The 21,563-nt window shown below is 40.3% G+C and overlaps 1 protein-coding gene across 1 annotated transcript in view; it reads right to left on the bottom strand.

The window, feature by feature from the left end:
* The window catches only part of frem2a (FRAS1 related extracellular matrix 2a), a 79,379-nt gene continuing 57,816 nt past the window's right edge, over positions 1-21,563 (bottom strand). Inside the window, exons 6-24 of the mRNA XM_085470373.1 lie at positions 21,027-21,278; positions 15,657-15,806; positions 15,333-15,542; positions 14,637-14,834; positions 14,093-14,257; positions 12,452-12,634; positions 11,291-11,421; positions 10,698-10,856; positions 9,591-9,894; positions 7,997-8,128; positions 7,288-7,619; positions 4,824-5,016; positions 4,570-4,695; positions 4,351-4,475; positions 4,094-4,228; positions 3,794-3,920; positions 3,264-3,451; positions 3,017-3,163; positions 1-2,624 (exon numbers count right to left, since the gene is read on the bottom strand). Of these exons, the coding sequence (XP_085326499.1) occupies positions 2,076-2,624; positions 3,017-3,163; positions 3,264-3,451; positions 3,794-3,920; positions 4,094-4,228; positions 4,351-4,475; positions 4,570-4,695; positions 4,824-5,016; positions 7,288-7,619; positions 7,997-8,128; positions 9,591-9,894; positions 10,698-10,856; positions 11,291-11,421; positions 12,452-12,634; positions 14,093-14,257; positions 14,637-14,834; positions 15,333-15,542; positions 15,657-15,806; positions 21,027-21,278 (3,806 nt within the window). The 3' untranslated portion in view covers positions 1-2,075. The remainder of the gene's footprint in view (positions 2,625-3,016; positions 3,164-3,263; positions 3,452-3,793; positions 3,921-4,093; positions 4,229-4,350; positions 4,476-4,569; positions 4,696-4,823; positions 5,017-7,287; positions 7,620-7,996; positions 8,129-9,590; positions 9,895-10,697; positions 10,857-11,290; positions 11,422-12,451; positions 12,635-14,092; positions 14,258-14,636; positions 14,835-15,332; positions 15,543-15,656; positions 15,807-21,026; positions 21,279-21,563) is intronic.

The raw sequence follows: 21,563 nt of genomic DNA on the forward strand, positions 1-21,563 counted from the left end.
ACCGGTAAACAGTATTTATTCTTAAATACATATACATAAAAACCCATTCATAAAAAGACACAAAGTAAATATCAAGTCTGATTGTGCTAAATTTGTCATATTATGGGAATAACTGGCTGTGGGGTATACATTACATTGCATAGCTAGTAGTGGCGTGTGAGGGAGGCGATGCAGAAAAGTGCATTTGATACCAAATATGGTGTTATTTCCAAGTTCATCAGGGTAGAATTAAAAAAGGAAACGAAAAATAGAAAAATACAAACACATACGCAGCTGGCAATCAGATGTATAAATCCTGACATACCTCGAGGATTCACACCTCAGCTGCTTTCCGGCTCATGTCCAGCACATCAACTAACCCTGATGAATAGTAGAAATAATTATACAAGGATGACTAACAACACCATAAGAAGACAAATATTCAGGAACACTTACATCAGCATGTCGTATATTCATAGCAGAGTAAGACATAGTTTTAACAATACATATAAACAAGAACCTTCACCAGTGACATCGACAAAATTATGAGATTATATCAAAAGTCTCAAATGTGATATTTTCCATAGTGACATACTGATCTGTGAGCAGCTATTTTCTTTGCATCATTTGTTTGGGAAAAACAAAATGAGTCAGAACACTGAAATCCCACACAACACTAGTGACAAGTAATATGAACATAATGTGGGAAGAGCAGGGGATTAAGTCATTGGATATGGATACAGTATTTGAATGTTCACAGCACCACACTTATTAGCAGTGTAACACACACGTTGAAAGTGGCTCTTGAGAGCTCTCCAGTCAGCAGTAGTAAATTGTGTTATAACACACAGTCCATTCTTTGTAAAAGAAATAACTCCTGAGATGAGTGTCTCGTTACAAATGTACCTCAATCAGTGTTAAATAAAGAAACAAACAAACAAAAAACCCTCAAAATGACAGAAAGTATTAGAAAAACACAGAGCAACAACACTGTGAGGATAGCAGTGACAGCAGTGAACATTGTGCTATCAGACGCAGCGATGAGCTGAAAACTAAAGTGTCAAAACTGTACTAGTAATATTTAAAAAACTAAAATAAAAAGGAGCAACAGAGATGCCAAATACATGCAGGAAAACACTCTTCGGTATATGGTAAACATGATGAGGAACAGTAGATATGGTGGAGGAATAAAAAAAAAGTTTAGCTGGTGATTAAACATTAAATTATATCAGTAGTTGTTTTCAATTCCTGGAGTTTGATAATAAGAGTTTTGCAAGGTTTAATTCACAGATAAAACACAAGTGGTGCCATCTTGTCTTTATGACTGCCCCAACAAATATCTTAAGACTAAACTGTAGGCTTAAAGGCACAGTTCACCCCAGATTTAACATGAATGTGCTCATACAGCAAAAGTTTTGCAGCCAAACACTTAGTTCACAGAAGTCCAGTATTTACCTTTTGTTTTCTATTATCTCCCACCAGTGGATGGAGTTTCTAACAACCTCAGCTGCACAGCATGTGTACATTAACCTATTTTATCCTCAGCATACTGCAGAAATGATGGGATAGTTTATCATTCATATTTTTTAAGGAAACATCAGAGCGTTCTTTGTGAGATGAAATATTCTTTCCTCTGATGCACATATCGTTAATATCTAGCCTCCTTTCCCGGAGGTACACCCGCGGCGCTAAAGCTCTCGACTTGTCCTGTGTGACGCTTTATCGTAAATGTTCACTGGGTGACTGGGACTGTCCTGAAGGGATGTATTTGCTTCAGGCACTTTAACACCACAAAGCCACTCAGCGAGCACAGCAGTATTACGCTACTTGCAGGACAAGTCTGAGTATTAAATAATTTTTTTTTAAAAATGTTGTTGTTTTGCTGTTGCAGTGATAAGTATATATTCTGTACTGTAGAGCACACCCCCATTTACAGGCACACTTAATACCATACGTGATGACTCTTGAGTTTTGGTGTTATGAAAGCAATTTAATGCCATTTTTTAAATATATTTTTTAAGATATTCCAAAGAAAAACTTATAAAAGCTCCCATATATTTCCTACATGTCCATCTGTCTGTCCGTGCATTCATTGCTCAGACTTCTGAGCTGTTGCGGCAGTCTTGCATCCTCACCACCAACATGGGCTCTGTACTGACAGACCCTTTCACCACTTCCTGCACGCCCTCCCTCCATCCTTCCTTCCCATCCTTCTGTCTGGATCTGAGCACCAGCACGATGGAGACAATAATGAGGACAATTAGCAGGAGGCCGATCAGCGCCCCTACCACAGTTACCAGACCCTCCTCTTCGTCATCTGCATGCAGCTCCCTGGGTTCCAGGCCATCAGCAAAGAGTTCATTTGGCCCCACTGGCCTACGCTTGGTGCGATCCAGAGCTATGTGCATGATGTTAGTACCACGGTTCTTATCCACTCCAATATCTTCAGCGATTTCAGGAACTTTATTGGCAGCTGACCTCCTCCAGCGGTGGCCTTTTGAACTGGATGGGGTCAAGGCCACATCATTGCTTGTGGAAGTCACAGAGTGGTACTCTAAGCTGCGTTTTCCAATCCCTCTGTTAGCATTCTCCTTGGAGCGAACTGTGTAGATGGTGTGAATGTACCATTCACGACCTGCAGCAACCTAAGAAGCAGTAAAAATGATGGATATTTTTAGAATTATAGTCACCTTAATTTGATGCAAAAGACACAAAGACTAAAACCAGACACCTAATAAAATAGAAACTGTAATCCTTAATTGTTCAAACTTAACTAGTGCAATGAAAATCTGGTATCTATAGCCAATTTATAGTCAGTTTTCTACTGGCCCTAATTTAAGTAATTTCTTAAAGATTGAGATTTTTTACATCCCTCCAAGTAAAAGTATCACAAATGCATAATCAGGATTATGTTATTCTCCTCATATCCTGCAAAGTTGCAGGGCCTCACAACTTTGTCATTCAGGTTATTTCTGTAGCTTTTGATTCATACAAAAAATGAACTGTTGGCTTCAGGAAACATTAACATATAGGATACCTGAAACATGGCTGCAGAGTCCAGTCTAAAGCCATCAGACCCTGGTTGCCTGATGAGTGACATGGCCAATGGATCGTCCGCTGCCAATACAGCATTAAAACTGACATCGCCGAATGCCCGTGCCCGAGTCTCCGGCTGAGCCTTGTCCTGGTGGAGTATTTTAGATTGAAAATCAAAAAGGGATGGAAGATTGTTAAATGTTATTTTGCATAATGAAATGTTATCATTAGAAAACAAGAATACTCACAAGAATCTTGAATCTATACAGCAATGAAGGGGAGTCTGCCAGGCATCCAAATTCAAACTTGGTCGGGTTATATTTGGGTACATATCCATCGGCGCCTGTGCAGAGGAACACCTTCTCGATGCTACAGAAGAAAGAATTTCCCAGGTTCTGCACAGGGTCCACCATGACACGGCCGTATACTGTATCACCTGAGGAAAGACAAACGTAAAATCTAAATCGTACCTTTTTTTAAAATTGTATTGTCATTTTTGTCCAAAAAAGAAACCATAGATGCATAATCTGCTGCCACTGCTTTAAGAATTATTCTCAATCAAACCAAACCAAAACTCTAAATTAAATGCTTTTATTAAAATCTCATACGATATTTTCTTTTAATAATATAAAGCAAATCATTTACTTGAAGCAACCCTATGTCTGCATGTAAGGTAAACATTTCCTTTACAAAACTGACAGAAGCAATGTGAAATATTTTAGACTAGTATAGTTCTACTAGTATAATTCTGTAAATCTTGGGACCTAATAGGCCTTACCCTCAGAAAAGGCAACATCACTCTCCTGTCCAAAACCCATGGATCCATCAGAAAGCCATAGGCTTCTTTTGGACAGCAAGAGCATCTGAGTGTTGAGACTGAATTCTACTGCAACTGGATCACTCACCTAAAAATGTATGCACATATTTAGAAAGTGATAGCATCATAAAAGAAGACAGATTGCCAGTTACAGCTGGAGACAGAGAATGGAATAAATAAATGAATACAAATGAATAAATCCTTCCTACAACGAGGAAACATGCCACTCTTGAATCTTAATCTTAGCTGATGCTGACTTACTTGCTGGAATCTGATGTCCAGATCAAAGGTGACGGGTTCTCTGGGACTGCATACAGGTGGAACGGTGTATTCCATATTTTGGGATGTTGTACAGGGAATCAGCTTCACTGTGTAGGTACCAGAGTAGTCTCTCACCTATATGCAGCAGCGGGGAGATATATAAAAACATCAGTCTGCATCTGCCCTTGTAGCTGCTTTGAAACAGACTACATGTCTCAGATTACATCGTGGCATTTAAACGTTTCATGCAGTCTTACTGCAAAATCAGAGGTGAAGGTCCACTGCTGGACTGGTTGGTTGTAGGTGGGCTCACTTCTCACTAAGGTCAGATTAAATGTCAGGCCAGTGTGGTCCACACTCATCACCATGGATGACATTGAGACTGCAGGGTAATTTTGAGAGCAAATTTTATACTTTATACTAAAATAATGGTCCCAGAATACAATTCTGATACGATGACAACATTTCAGTCTCACCAGATCGTTTTATTCTCCCAGAAGAATGAGACCTCACAAACAGACCCCTAAAGTGAGCCTTGGTATGGAAGTTTACCACCAAACGTCCCTGCTCATTGATGCGCATGCTCATAGGATACAAAGCACCTTGAAAAACACACACACATAATATACACATTCTGAATTTTGCAAGAGCTGGTCTTGTTGATGTGGAGAGTATCCTGTGCAAGAACAAAAACACAAGCTATAATATTCTTTCTGTCTTGGTGACATACCGTGTAGCTCTGCCTGTGGGGGGCTGCCGATGCCATCCTTCCAGAGGATGGCCGTGTCATACACAAAGGTGAGGCGCAGCTCGGACTGTAAATCAAAGTGCTGCCAGCCACCAGCAGCCAGAGGGGAGTGGAACACATACGATACATAAAGAGGCACACGCAGGGTCACATAGGACTGCACCAGGTTCAGCACCTGTAAAGATGTTTCAATGAAGAACTGGTCATTTGATTTTTTTAAAATGAAACAAGCTTATTGAATTGAAGGGTGAAAAGACACTACAGAAATCCTCAACATTGATGAAAAGAGGTAAAATCTTTTCAGATTAAAGGGCGATTGTAGGTCGGTAAGCTATAATAAGTGCAGAGAAGATGTAACAGATGAACACACTGTTCTCCTCCACAAGGTGTTTAATGTTTGAACTCTTTCACTCCCACTCAGTGTTTCTACAGAGATGCAGAAAACTCCTGTGTTGTACACCAAGAACCACAGTGGGCATTGGTGTGGGATTGCATTGTTTTTTAAAGGTTTTCCAAACACTTCAAAGCTTATAATTCATGTTGATCATTGATGAAATAAAGATGTGAAGGATGTTTCCAAGTATTTAAAAGTGATTTAATTACATTTGGCTTTTTCTGCTGCTACAAGATACATGCAATGTCCAGTGTTCCCTGGTAACAACAAAACAAAATCACCACTAGGTGTCTCTGTTCACCAATTTTGTTTTAGCAATGTTGTCTGACTTCACAGCTTTTGAACTATTTTATGTTCCTTAAAAAAACACAAAATAGTTCAGTTTGACAGAAGCTGAAACTGTAGTCAATTATCATTGTTTGGCTTGAAGGGAAAATTACTCGATTTGCATAGTCAATAACAGAAGTGGATTCAGAGGGGAGATTAAACGATGCGAGAAACTACGAGAAGCAAAAAATGATTCCGTAACAAAAAAATTTTGTTCTGTCTTTTCTTTTTCTGATCAACTTTTGCTTGTCAGTTGAGGACAGATGATTTAAAATCCAGTCGTATTTCTAAAACAGCATTTACATGCAAAGCACTGAACCAGTGTTGAAAAAGGAAATCAAAAGCTGGCTGATTGAGAAACAAACTCGCTCTGTCCACAATTTCACTACAACGGCTTCCTAAAATTAGCCATTCTTTCCTTACTTTCTTGAAAAATCATTTTCTTGCACTTTTCTTGGGCATTCAAAGTTCCACTTTTTCAAATACACGCACTCCACAAAGAACAAAATAACCTAGCAGTTACACAGAAAAGCAAAGCTGTTATTGAAAAAAAGCAAGAATAAATCACAGCTCATGATTTTTTCACCCAAAACTCAGGCAAAAGTTTGATTTCTGAGTTATTACATTTTTTTTCTGTGCTCTTTGATATGAGCAGCTGCATGGTAGCGCCTGTCTTTTTGTCTTTCCACAGTCCTTGAGGAACCTTACAAATGACATGGACTAGACACTAGTGGAAGGCTTGCATCATGTGCAGCTAATTGATGTTTGCTGCATGCTATGACTAGGGACAAGTACATTCATGTTTCCATCTATAATTCCCTTTCTCTCTCTCTCTATCTCTCTCTCTCCCTCTCCATCGCTGTTTCTCACACACACACACACACACACACACACACACACACACACACACACACACACACACACACACACACACACACACACACACACACACACACACACTTAGCAGTCTGATCAACAGCAAGAAGCTCCCAGATAAAAAGCCAGTGGAACACTAACGAACAGCAGGACATGAGCAAGGGAGCAAGGGTCTGTCTCCACAATAACAGGAAGCAAGAGGATAGTCCTTATAACATCACAACATTTGCAACATCTGCTGCAATGATGCAACAACAGAAAACAGCAACTGGAAGCTTGTTAGCACATAAATGACAGATTGCCACATTGCCAAAATTGAATGTAGTGCTTGACTTGGTAGTGAGTCCAACAGAAAGCCAGTAAAAGTACCAAAAAAAGCTTTAGAAAAGCTTTCAGGTAACTAAGAATTGGGGATATTGGTGTAGATGCCCAGGACTCAGAGATTTCATGCGGATGTAAGCTTTAGTGCTCTGTGTTGAGAATAGTATTGAGTATTTATGAGTGACGGACTGGCAGGTTGGCAATTCTTTGTATAAGTGTGTGTGTTTTATGTGTGTGTGTGTTTACCTTCACACTAAAAGCTGTCAATCAAATGCTTGTGTATAAAACTGGCAAACACACACACACAAACAGCAAATGAGACATAAAATGCAGGCAAACAGCTCTGGTGCCATTGAGTCTGGGTGTCCTCCTCATTCACAAGGCTGCAAATAAACTGAACATACAGGCAAGCACGCATACAGGTGAGCACAAACACTCACAAAGGAGAACAGTCAAACAGATGTACACGCAAAGCCCAGATTGGAATTTATGCATTGTGGAGAAAGGTACACAAGCAAACAGACTCACCTGTCCATCAGTCCCTATGGTGCCTCCACAGTCAGTAAGCAGCTCAGACATGTGGTAGTAGCTGGTGAACTCCCAGAGACAGGCTTCCAGGTTGAGGTTCCTGTAGAAGCGCAGTGTGCTGTTCCCCCGCAGAGAGCTGCTGAACTGATATGGCGCAGGGTCCCCCATGCTCTCAGGGCTGCCCGTCGATGCAGTGATGAAGCCGTGAGCTGTGGTGACCTCGGTGTAGTCAAGCAAGTTAGAGCAGCGGTGGTTTCCGACCCGGGTTCCATCGGGACTGAGAGTCAGTTCAAAGTTCGTGAGGCGGCGAGTTGAGATCACTGGAAGCATTCCTGCCAGACAAGGACATTTTTGATTTTGAGCGTGCCCAACTACCTTTGATATTTGAACTGAGAGAAACGATTATTGAAAAAAAAAAAGTAATGCAGAGGAAAGAAAGAGTATATAGACAGTTAAAACTGATGGGGGGTGAGGGGTGGGCATAAAAAAGGAGAAGTAAAAAGATGAAGCAGAAGGAAACTGATTAAAAATCAAGAAAGGATTGTTAAGTAGCAGGTGTGCTGGAGGGTTTCTACAGGTTCGGTACAACCCGGCGAGATCTATATTCTGGCTGTCACGCTCCTGAGGAGCCCCAGACGTGAATATTACACACACTACATTACACCTCACTTCATCTGTGGTACGAGCTCTGCCTTCAGCTCCTACATACCATCTATGTGAGGCATGGTGACAGTCACTTTGATGAGGTTAGGGTGTTTTGGGTCGTCTGCTCCAGTGTAGCGTAGCTTGGCAGAGAAAGGCTCGGCACCAACAGTGCCCATCTTGCGTGGTTGACACATACCTTTTAATGACAGAAGAGCAGAGAAGAGATATTCTAAACACAGGAATAGACACAAGACAGTTACAAAACATTAGAGAAAGCAAGATATAGTAACTGGCAATGGCTTACAGCTAATTACATGTGATAAATCCTTATGTAGTTATTCTTTTTTTTTTTTTACACATTACAAATGCTATATCCTCTTAAATCCCTTTCTGTTCATAACCTGCCCGAACTACTACTGAGTCATATAGTGATTTCCATATTTCTAAGAATACCCTGTGACCACCCTGAGAGAGTGAGTCTGAACTTGTTCCATTTGGGATGTGTAGGTGGAATGAGTGCGGCATAAGTGATAGCATAGCAACAGCAAAAATTATTATTATTTTCTTTCCCATTTGAGAAACGAGTGAGAGCTCTGACCCATCCTCATTGCACATAGCTTGTAGCTGCATTGGATTATGATTCATTAGGGCTATTGTAACCAATGAAAATGGTCTGTGGGTGTGTGTCTGTGTGTGTGTGTGTGTGTGTGTGTGTGTGTGTGTGTGTGTGTGTGTGTGTGTGTGTGTGTGTGTGTGTCTGTATGCCACTTGATTAATCTTTTAAAATAGGACAAAGTTGCAAATTAAACAATGTGTAAAATTGGTTCAGATCTTACCAGCTACAATAAAATTCCACTACATCAATTACCCAATAAATTATTCTTTAAAACTACAACATATGTAGAGGACACGGACCGTTTTCTCAATTAGGCGCTTTTTGTTTTATAATTAAGTACAGCAATAAGACTTACTTAATTTGATCAAGTACCATTGTGATTACAACCTTTATTTTTTTAGTTTCCTTGCTGGCATTAATATTTTTACTTAAAGATCTGAATACTTGTCAAATAATTTAAATCATAATTCAGAGATAAAAATACTGAACTTCAGGCAGTTTAATCACCTTATATCAGTACCGACCCAAGTCAGCGGATTGCTCAGCTGTGGATCCAGCTTGCAAATCTTATATGGGGATCCCTATTTAGACTGCCACAGCCTGCGTACAGTTGCTGCTTCCCGCTTGCATGCAAGCCGCTTTGCAACCCACCTTTGTCTCCAGCTCATCATTTTCATCTGTGTTGTCAATGATGGTACTTAAAGAACATGTTTTTCTACCCATGTTGAGTACTCAAAGAGTTTTGTTAATAAAAGCCTCATTCAAACATTTATGTGGGTCAATGAGGCAAAGGAGTTTTAATATAGCACTCACATTTGCTCTGATGCATTAATTGGAGTGTGAGTACGAGTGCGGGGATGACTGGGGATTCAGCATCTTGTCCAAGTATTGAATACCAATCCTTTTTTATCAAACGTTGCCCCGACTGAACAAAGCTGTAATGTATAGTAGGTTGTTTTTGCGATTCTTGTAGAATAATTCTCCAAAAAACACCTGGAAACATCAGGCCCAGATAAGATTTAATTCATTTTTCAGTCCTCACCTTCCACCCGGCTGATTGTGACAACGGGGCTGCTGAGCTCTAAGCCCTCATCCCCGTTCGAATTAACAGCTCTAGCAGCACACTGGACCCTGGAGCCTGCTTGGAAGTAGACTGAATCCAATGTGATCATCTTGGAGGATGTAAAGAATGTGTCAAAGTCCACCTCCCTCATGGGACTGGTGACGCCATCAGGGCCAGCTGGGGCACTGATGAGCCAGCGGTAGCGGGTCAAGGTGTTGTTGATGTGCTCGCTGACACAGATAGAGCCCGTCCTGTCATAATCTGAGTATTTTGTATTGCAAGCCTGGAGGATGGATAAGGAATTTAGCAGGAGTGGGTGGGTAAGCAAGGACAGCAGAGAGATGGAGAAAGATACAGTACATGCCAGAGGAAAGAAGGAGACAGATAATACAAACGAGTAAGTGATGGTTGGCAAGGAAATCCAGATGTTTCAGTGGTTTATATTCTCACATTTGTGGTCTTGGAAATATTTTTTTTATATTTAGAAAGCTACAAATATTGGATCGAGGGTTAAACCTCAAATAGATTCTGTAGATTTCCTTTGTAAACCTGTTGACACTGAGCTTCCTGCCACAGCACTCAACACTTCAATTTCGACAAGACTTCTTCATTTTGCCTCTCCAGGGAACCTCCTACGCAGCTGACCACACTGCACGAAAATAAACACACACGTGCACTCTCTCTGTCTCTCTCTCGCACATGCAAACACATACACAGTTCTAGCCACATTCAGCAGTCACCTGAGGAGCAAATGACTTAACACATCACGACAATCCATTTAAGTTTCTCACTGAACACGTTTTCAAGAGTGGCAGAGATTCTCCTGTGTATGAGAGCATGGCGACTGTGGCCTACCAAGCTGTGTAATGTTTATTTTAAGAACAGAATAGCTGATTCCTGGTGGACAGTTTGATCCTGAGGAAAAAAAATGCTACTTTCGTTACTGGAGAAAACGTAATAAATGTAACTGTTTTCTGTTAAGCTGATCTCTCCCAGGTGTTTCTAGAAGGCATGTTGTCGTAGAGTGAGCAAGACTATTCCTCCAGGGCCACTTGTGTCCCTAAATACCATTTAAGCGTGACTCACTGTGACACAGATGAGTGGATAGCCGGCTGGTGGGTGGAGGCTGTCTTGTGTCCTGGCGACATCATCGTAATGGAGCAACGACGCCACATGAGGAAGGGAGGGAAAGGTGACATCAGCCATGCTGTTGATCTCCTCGATGTAAACGATCACTTTAGTCACCTGGTTCAGAAAAAGAGCTTTAAGGAGTACTGATACAGAGGTGTTTCTGAGTAACGAGTTATCAGTGAATGTGTTTAAATTCTTGGACATTTCTCTCTTCAGACTTTGTTTCCCCTTTTATTTCTCTTTCTACTCCTTACTTCTCCTCACTTCTTCTGTCTTTTTTTTTTTAACATAATCTATTATTCATTGCAAAATGTTTTCATTGCCCTCTTGGTTGCAACTACAGTAAAGTGCTGCCGGTGTCTGGGCCAGGACACCCTTGTAAAAAAGATCCCTGATCTCACTGGGACTGACCTGGATAAATATGGGTCAAATCAGAAAAAAAAAAGCTTTTAATCTTTTACGTTTTCATTAAGCTTTAAATTCCTGAGCCGTCAGTTTGGATTTTGTGTGATCGCTCTGTGGCGGTTAAGCACGCGCACACTTCTGACCTGAGTTTCAGCCACCATGTTTTCATCAGGCTTCAGATGGAGCGTAAACGCTTCCCTCATTTCTCGGACTCCGTCAAAAAGCACCTGCACCTCCACCACATTTTGCTTATTCCCCTGCTTGAACTCAAGGACTGGGCACACACAAATATAGAAGAACACAATCATCAGGGAAACAGTTTAAAATGTACATGATATAGCACAAATAGATCGTTATTAGGGAAAGTGTACTGCACCGATCGATATCTTTTCCTGAGATAAAAGTAATCGACTTGCAAGGCCAGATTTCCACCTCTTTTTTGCCAAATTTACATTTTTACAGGAAATAAAAAGGCCTCGCAGATTAGCCCAATGCACATTTTATTGCTTCAGAAGAATATATCACTTAGCTAAAAAGCATTGCAGGTTTCTATTTGCATAGTGCCAAAGGTGGTCCATCTCCTTGCACGGTAAGTAATAGAGCTTTGCATTAGAAATGTGCTGCGGCGAGAAAATATTGTGCAATATGAGAAATTCACGGCTGTATGATTCAAAACTGTGGGGAAATTTTAACGGTGGGTAGGCAGGTATAATTTGAATTGACTGAATGTATTCTATAAATATTTCAAGCCTTGATTAAGCTTAGAAAAGTTCACTTTGGGCTAAAAGCTGAACAGATAGAACAAAAGACCTCATCCTGCTGACATGAAGACTGCTGAAATTTTATTAAAAATTACATAACCTCCCACTGGACTATAGCAGAAATCACCTTTCTCCATTTGAGATAAAATTATAAATTAATGACCCTTGCCCAAATAAAACCCTATGCCCACTTTCATTAATCTAACATTCCTATAGGGACCCTTGTTTCACCTCTCTGGCTGCCGCAAATGCATAATAGAAATCAATCAGGAGGATATGTGTAGGTCATTAAGTGCAAATTTGGTGTATCTCGTGATTACTAATGGTGCTGTAGAGGTTTGTATTTATTAGTGAGTTACTGAACGTTCTGCTTCACATGTTTCAACGCCACTAACGTGCTGAGAAAAGGGAATGAGGAGAGGAAGACGGCTTTTGGTCTTTAATAGCAGTTCAAAAAAAGAACTGTGCACTGCATTGAAGCTCTTTTATGCATCTGGAGCTTTTAATCATATCACACCATAAGAGGATATATGTGGGATTTACCTTGAGATACAGGATAATAGTCTTCTCCTGAGACAGCTGACCCATCTTTAGTGTGAACGCGAACCACCGACACTTTTGATGTGTCACCCACTCGTACCACAGGGATCTTCACAGTGGCTACAGCGCTGGCTTCCTTTGGTTCATTAACACTGAACCTGGTGTCCAGAAAACGGATGATGGGTTCTAAGGTGGACAGAATTAAAATGTAAAGCAAACTCATTGAAATGTATGCAACAACTTTTACAACATCAGTTCCAAGTCGATCAGAAAACTGTGTAAAATGTGAATAAAATACAGAATGCAATAATTTGCAGTAATTCATGCTTTATTCAGAGTAGAACATAAAAAACATATCAGATGTTTCGACTGAGATATTTTACTATTACATGAAAAATATTGGCTTATTTTGAATTTGATGGCAACGTGTCTTCAAAAAGTTGAGACAGTGGTAAAAAAAAAAGGCTGGAAAAGTAAGTAGTGCTAAAAAAGAAACAGCTGGAGGAACATTTTGCAACAGGTCAGAAACACGATACGAGAGTTTCTCCAAAGAACAGGTGGGTAGAGGTTCTTCAATGTGCAATCCCCCCCCCCCCCCCCCAAATAATAGTAGAACAATTTCAGAATATTGTTCATCAACGTAAAATTGTGTAGATGTAAAATATATATTATCATCTACAGTGCATAATATCATGAAAAGATTCAGAGAATCTGGATGCAAGTAGTTTTCAGGCCTCCGAGTGGACGGCATTAAACACAGGCACGATTCTATCATGCAAATCACTGCATGGGCTCAGAAACACTTCCAGAAATCATCGTCTTTAAACACAGTTCATTGTGCCGTCCACAAATGATGGTTAAAGAACATTTAACCAGTTCAAAATGGATTTTAAATAAAAAATGTATTTAAAATGTGGTAAATCATTGAAAGTGGTAAACCTCGTCCTCTGGAAGAGGAGAAATACCATCCAGCTTGTGTCAGCACTCAATTCAAAATCCTGCATCTATTGCACCGGCAGCTTGCACATTTAGAAAGACATCAGTGCTGAAAGTTATATACATTTATTTATAAGTCTTAGAGGAACATAAGCTTCCATCTAGACAATGTCTTTTTCAGGGAATACGTTGCATATGTCTGCAGCTATTACTGTCTAACAGCATTTATAGTAGTATGGGTGTTGACCTGACCTGCCTGGAGTGCCAACCTTTCACCAACTAAAACATTAGGTGTATCATGAAATTAAAAATAGGAAGAGCTGCTGATCAGCTAGAAGCCTATATCAGATAAGAATGGGACAACATTCCTCTCCTTAAAATCCAGCAGCCGGTTTCCTCAGTTCCCAGATGTTTATTAGATGTCTATTAAAAGAAGTTTAAACATTTGATATGCTTTCCATGCTCAGTTGTGAATAAAATAGGGGTTTTGAGATTTGCAAATCACTGTGTTGTGTTTTTACATATATTCTACAATATTCTACAAAAATTTGATTGTAATTACTACATGGTCATCAAGAATGATGATGTATTGGTGTACTTATTTTCTCTGCGAGTTATATTCAAAGCCAGTGCTCTTCATCGGCTTCTATTTTTTAAAGCAGTTAATTTCTGACCTTTTTCAACCTCTGCCTTCTTTCTTCCACTTACTGTCTGCCGTATCCTTGATTTTCACAAGCGTCTCGTTTAGAGCTCCAACTGATGCGCCAAAATGTGAATTGCTCTTCGGGTTTCCTAAAACCAGCCGGAGCTCCTCTCCATCCTCATACAGCGTGTCATCAACCAGAGACAGAACACACGGCTTCTCCACCTCGCCTAAAATGTACAGCAAAACGTGTCACAAGATGTGACATGTCAAAGAAATTGAAATGGAAGAAAAAAGGCTTCTACTCTTCTTTTATCTGTAGAGGATATAAAATCTTATTTATACAATTATTCTTCCCTTTATTCAGTCCCTCAATGGTTTAAGGAAGCTGTTTGCATGCTGAGTATGTTTGAAAAAAAAAAATTAAAGAGAACAAAAACAAGAAAAAAAGGGAACCGTTAAAGCAGTATTGGAGTATGTGGATTTCTTTCTTTTTACATTTCTGCGAAACTTGTTTATTCACCTGAAAAGGTGTCAGCTTTCAGAACGCAGGGAACAAAAGAATTTAAGGAAAGCATGCATGATGTAACAGTGCAGTTACTGAAGAACCTGGTAAGAAACTGATGACAGAGGCATCTGTGTTTGGCCGCTCATCAAAGTCTGAGGCGACCTGCGCAGAGGCCTGACGGGTGTAACAGCGGACAGAAGATTTATGTCTGATGTCACCACTGCGGTACACTGTTGCTGTGATCTGGCCGTCGCTCTCCTCTCCAGTGTACACCGACTCACGAAACTGGACCTTTGGCACTGTAGTCAAACAGGATAGTTCAGTCATTTCATAAGATTGACGCAGAGATAATTTCTCCCTTGCTGGAATTGGAATAAGCCGCAAATGAAAGACCAAATCAAATAACATAGCTGTCACATCAAGCTAACAGTGGTAATGATTGCAGTGGAACTATGAACACACAGTGACAAATTAATTATAACTTTGCGTTTACTAAAGCAGCCAAATTAAAATCTGAAGAAGTTTGACAAACTTTCTAAGGCTTATTTATATATTTCTATACACATATATTAACAAATATCATTATTTTTATTATATTATTATCAGTAATATAAAGAACAGAAAAAACAGGCTGGATAGTGATGCTCTAGCTCAATGCTAATATCATTTTCCTACAGTAATGTGTTCCCAGTGCATTTCCAACACTTTGACCGTGTGAGTTAATCACATTAAACATAAAGTTAAGATGCCTTTATGAATGTATTTATGAAAATTCTCAGCAATATAGAGTGACTCACAGTCAGACACTGAGTCATTTATGAAGACTGTAGCCTTTCCAGGTTCTCCCAGGATGCCATTCACTGGCATGCGTAAGACCAGCTCAAAGCTCTCAATCCCCTCCAGCTCTGGCTGTCCCAGGTCATCCAGGATGATTACCCTGAACGTCTGCGTGCTGACGCCTGGAGCAAAGTCAAGGTTGTGACTGATGCCCACATAGTCAATACCGGCTGTAAATAAAATATACAGACAAACAGAATGCAGGTAAATGACAAATAATGCTATTGGTCAATTCAATTATTCTTATCTGTCAGAAGCAATACTTTAACTGTATGGGAGCTCACCTTCTGCAGAAACGAGCTCTGCCTTGCGAGAGCTGACAGTAACGGCTGCAGATTTGGACAAATCCGTTCCCGTCCTCCACACTTTGATCTCCACGTACCCATCGCTCTCATCCACATGATACTCTACCTCCCCAAAGTAAAACACAGGAACTGGGGAGAAAAGACAATAAATAAATAAATGGCTGTAATTAATGGTTCTTGATTCCAGACTACAGCTTCATAATATCCGTTTAGTTTCAATGATTTCTGTCTTTAACCTCCTAGGACCTGGCGTCCACATATGTGGATATCACATTTTGGGTTATTTAGACTAAAATAAATTATTAAAAAAAAATTGCTCTACATGGGCCTGATATCCACTTACGAGGACATTATACTGCTACTGTTCTATCAAAATTTTAAACAAATATCCTCATATGTGGCTCTTATTGTTCTTAAAAACAAAAATAAGGTAAAGAAAAAATCTGGTAATTCTTTGTTTTTACATTCATTTGGCCCCAATATGCCCAAGTATCAAAGAGAAATTAAAAATGCATGCCGTGGAAGAGTTTGGATCTGAGGAGGTTAAATGTATTAGTTGACTCATTATTTTCTTTAAATATTAACACTCTGAGATATTCAGTATTTGGGGACTTTTAAGGTCAGCACACATTTTTTCTTCATACTTTAACTTGACAGCTGACGTAGCATATATGAGCTAAATCAGCAGTGGTACTAATCTATAGATCTGTATAGATCTCCAGCAGCCACTTGCAGCCTGGCATGATTCATTTGTATAGCCAGTAGCTGGACAGAACGGTCAAAAAGCGGCAGGCCATTAGTCTGAAGCTAAACTGCAGGGGAGTGTGACCTTTCAACATCTATCGGCCTTAAATCCACACATTTCTTTATTTTAATTGTTTCTCCTGACAGAGTAATTAAGTACTTTTAACAAATATGGATGCTGTTAACACTGAAACAAAGCCTGTGTGTGTATGTGTGAGTCTGTTCCCCTGACTGTAAAGTAGTGAGATGGAGAGACAAAGAGAATGCGGCCCCCCAGACTGCTCAAAGGCTTGTTTGAACTAGGATTGTTTCCTGAGGCAGCAAAGTGGAGGCAGTCCAGTGTGTATTTGACAGTTTCATCTCTCACAAGCCGCCCCCCACCCCTTTCCCTCGCACCCGCGTTGAGTCATAAAAAGTGACAGAATAAAAGTTCTTCTGTCTCCATTTTAAACTGGCCTGTTTCTTATATTCCGGCATATAATCCAAAAATAGCACGTGTGTTATTGTGTTTTCGTGTCTCGATCAAATACTTAACAAGCCAGAGATTTTTTTTTTATTCTGAATATTACTCTACTGATATATGAACTTTCATATTTTATTTATATACTTTAACTAGGCCACATAACAAAAGCTAAGTGGAGTACTTAACAAAGGGACCGAGAAAAAAAAAAATCTGCAGTTGCATGTTGACTGCCAGCTTCACATAACAAGTGACAGCTCAGGGTAATAACATCCAGCGAGTATTGCACATCAAGTGCAGCCTGTGCCCTCTCTCGCCCCATCCAAAGACTTCTTTCCTCAATGCATCTGTCTTTCTCATTTACCTTTTCTTCCTACACACTCACTGTTATCTAACAGATGCATCACTGCAAACAGAATGTGTGTATTTGCACAAAGGCAGAGTAAAAGCAAAGTAACAGACTGCGTAGGTAGGAAAAACACATGGATAAAAACGTCTGACCGTAAACACTGATAAACAAGGGGCTTGTAAGAGTGTGGACGTGTAGCTTATCTTTAAACACTAAATGCAAGCAATCTGGCTCCAGTTCCTTCTGTGCTCAGCGAGGACACTTCTGCTAAGATGCTAATAAACATGTCTGTATTCACACATGTCTTGACTGCGCTCCCCTCTGCGTGACACCACAAGAGGGAGGTGAGTGATGACTGATGAATGAGAAATGAATTCTCTCTCCCCTCTGGGACAACGCCTGTGGTTTAGCACTCTGAAGTGTGTGGGGAAGGTGTAAAGCCAAATTATGATAATTACCAGTGTGTGGGTGTCTGTAGCCATTTGTGTGTCACTGCACCTTTAAATGCAGTTTATAGTACATTCTCAGCTGTCCTGTAAAGAATGGGCCCTTTTTTGCAGGAGGCTCGCTAATACAAACTGTCTGTATGCAGTATTTCACTTGGTATGGAGGCTTTTAGGTAATAAACGTCATATCGAATCGTGGAATGATTAAGAAGGTAGGTCATATCTAACTATAATAAACAAACCTTTGTCTTTTTGTTGGCATTTAGCTTTTATCAGCTAGAATAGTGGAACGGGCTTAAAACAGGGTATCGTGACACACAGGGAACAGGCTGGCTCACATTTGAACCCATGCCCGTTCAGCAGCCTTCACCTACTCCTCCAGGTTTTCTACAGTGGCACCTGTGAAATCTGTTGGTTTTTGTTGTTCTTTTTTCTCCTCCTAGACCATCAAAACTTGGACCAAACCCCATCACACACAGACTGCTCGAAGAAATTAAAGGAACACTTATTAATCAGAATATAGCATCAAGTCAATTAAACTTTTGGGATATTGATTAAAACAGTGCTGTAAGCTAAACAGCAGAGGAGGTTAATCAGCTTTAGCAGCTGTACTAGAGGGGCAACAATGAGACAACCCCCAAAACAGGAGTGGTTTTACAGGTGGAAGTCACTGATATTTTTTCCCCCTTCTCATCTATTTTGAATGTTTTTTTTTTCATTAGTTTTGCATTTGGCTGGGTCACTTCTGTTGGCATAAGATGACACCTGGACCCTACAGAGGTTGCACAGGTAGTCCAATTCATCCAGGATGGCACATCAATACGTGCTGTTGCCAGATGGCCATGGAGGAGAGTCCAGTGGATGAACAGTTATTGTGGGATAGCTGGACGGACCAATAGAAGGTTGTTAGCCCAACTGCAGGACCAGTATCTGCTCCTTTGTGCATGTTGGCACATTTCAGTAAACATGCAAACTGAATTTCAGTGGTCATATTTCATATAAAAAAAATTAAGAAATAATGGGTAGTTGAAGACTTATACTGTAGAAAAATAGTATTGCTGATAGCAGCACAAACAAAAACTCTCTAAGTTCTAAGTTCTGTTCTAAGTTCACCTTCTGAAATGCAAAGTAACCCGACTGTTTCACCCCAGTCAGGGCGTACAAAATAGCCAGAGGTATTCTGCAGCTTTGGTGTGACCAACACTCAGGCTGCCCTAATATTGAAATGAAGGCCTGGGTTTCCAAGAGATACTCAGAGCTAATCTACAATTCTACAAACTCAGCTGTGGCCATATGCACCCATCCGAAAAGTCTGCGCGTTCGTCTCTCCTTGGCAGGGTACAAGGAGATGACAACACTCACTTTGTGAGCATCCATGCAGAGCGCAACACTCAGGGCGACAGGTACTGTAGAGTTTAATCTGATAAAGTACTAAATCAAGCAGATATCTCTGGGACTTTTTTTCTCAGATGAAGTGAGAAAACCCTGTGTGTGTGTGTGTGTGTGTGTGTGTGTGTGAGAGAGAGAGAGAGAGAGAGGTATAGTGGATAAATAGATGGAAGGAGAGCAGCCAGGTGAACTTGACTCTAACCTGAGGGAAGGAAAAATGGGGCTAGAGAGAGGACTACCAGTCACACTTAAGTGTTCTTTAAGTGCTTTTCTCACCATTTACCTTACCTTACCTTCACACATAAACATCCATGCAGATGCAAGGAACCATGTGACACAAGTAAACACATGCTGCAAACTCTTGTTTCACTATTTTCCTGGCCAATTGGAGGTTGCACTAAAGAAAATGAGGCTGCAGTTTGACTGCCTGGGTGCAGGTATTAGAACACTGTCAGACAGCGTATTATCCTCTGGGAGGCTAAAAATGACACATAATCTCTCACTGGAGTTGGGCTCTCACAAACACATTTCCATTCCTTTGAACTCAGCACCAAGTCTGAAGTCTTCTGACAATTTAATACCAATCAGACCATGTGTCATGTTTCTTGTTAACTAGCCCCCAGATGCCTCCCTGCACATATGCACAGTCAGTCAATTTGGCACAATTGTTTGTATCCCTAAATGAGTTCTCAGTTGTAAGTCGTCATTGTTTTATTTATCCCAGGCTGCTGTTTGGCAGTAGCATGATGAGGCCTCTGTGATACAAACAGCTCATGACAAAATGAAAGACTAAAAGGAAAGCAAGATTATAAAATGTCTGTAAAATAAGACTTCATTTTTCTACATTTTAATCTTAAACCCAATAAAGAGCCTTGCCACAAATTACAGAAAATGAGTAAGGATGTGTTCTCAGCTTGATTATATATCTTACAAATTTTTTTGATTTGACTTTTTCCTTTGTCCTAAAACGTTGGCTCTTACTCTGCTGCTTTAAATCTGCCAGCCTGTATTTGTCCAGATAGATGACAAATGGGTGTCTGAACAACAAGCGTGTAAGCTGAGAACCACGTTGTGCATAAAGGGAATGAAGACTGTCTTTATGGCCTTTGTTACATCACTGGTATTTGACCCAAATTCATTATAGACATTACAGCCTTATCTCCAAAAGAGATACAAAAATTGTGACTTTTACCGACTTTCACTTTTTAATCGATTTGGTGGCATTTAGCAAAAAAATCCAGAGCACAGACATCATTCTGTCACCGTGAAGTCTCTAAAGTAAATCAATGCAGAATAGTGAGATGGTGGAGAATGCATAAAGATTGCAATAGGTATTTCCCAGCAGGCATGTCAGTCCCCAGATAAATCATCTACACATTTCTCTTGCTTTCGGAATATTTAATCTACTTTGGTCCATGTGATTCTGTAACTGGATGAAAGCAGACAAGGGACGCGTGTGATAATGCAGTCCCACCGGACTTGTGCTCGCTTCTCGACTGTAATTAAAAATTGTCAGAATAGCAGCGTGACAGGAGTTTGATTCCATCTGTCTGCTGTGAGTGCAGGGTCTATTTCAGCACTCTAATCCTGCATGCCTTAACACCCGCTAAGTCTGTGAAACAAGCATAATTAAGAGAAATTCTGTGATATGAGGGCTCTGAAGAAAATTCAAAACAACAGAAATCCATGCACTTGTTTGAAAGAGTGCATATAAGCACGTGTGCTTTAACATTAAAGCCAAGCTGAAATAAATCAAATCTTCTAAATCTCTGGAGTGAGACAAGAACCTTTTGCAAAGTTCGCCACAGCCGCTGTGATTCAGGTTACGGTACATCACATCTGGCAGCAAAATGGTTTGACCACAAATAGATTTTGAAGTTTTCTCTATGAAGCTCTTAGAACTTCTAGAAATGATCACCTGAAAAAGATAAAGTTAGAAAGCTATTATTAGAATGCATTACCATCATCCGTATCTTCCAAGATGTTAACTTTGGTGGTGGGGTAGTGCATTCCCAGACGTCCTCCCACAGGCAGTGACAGAGTAACGTTGAAGCTCTCCTCTCCCTCGTACAGGGAGTCGTCTATGATCACCACGCGGCACAGCTTCTCCCTGTCACCTTTGTTGAAGCGAAGGAGGCTGCTGTGTTCCTCAGGACGGGAGATGTAGTCCGAGTAAGAGAGGACAGTGGTGGGAATGGTTCCTGAGGCCGAACCTTTAGAAAGACCAGCAACAAGAATGGTGAGTACGATGCACAAAAGCATAAAAAGAATAAAATATGATTGAAAAGACCTAATGAAAAGACCATAAATGGTATCCTCTGTACAAAGAAGATGTGTTATTGATACAAATCTTTTAATACAGTGTTCACAAAAAAAATTAAAGGAACAGTTTGAAAACGCAACAGATCTCTGTGGGAAAAAATCATGCTAAATAATAATATGGATATGGACTGGGTAATGTGTAAGAAATGAATGGATTGTCTAACGGAAATGAAATG

The sequence above is a fragment of the Copadichromis virginalis genome, linkage group LG10 (genome assembly GCF_057382275.1).
Source record: "Copadichromis virginalis isolate Kocher_CV1m ecotype Utaka linkage group LG10, C_Virginalis_male_GT1.1, whole genome shotgun sequence".
NCBI classification, from domain to species: domain Eukaryota; kingdom Metazoa; phylum Chordata; class Actinopteri; order Cichliformes; family Cichlidae; genus Copadichromis; species Copadichromis virginalis.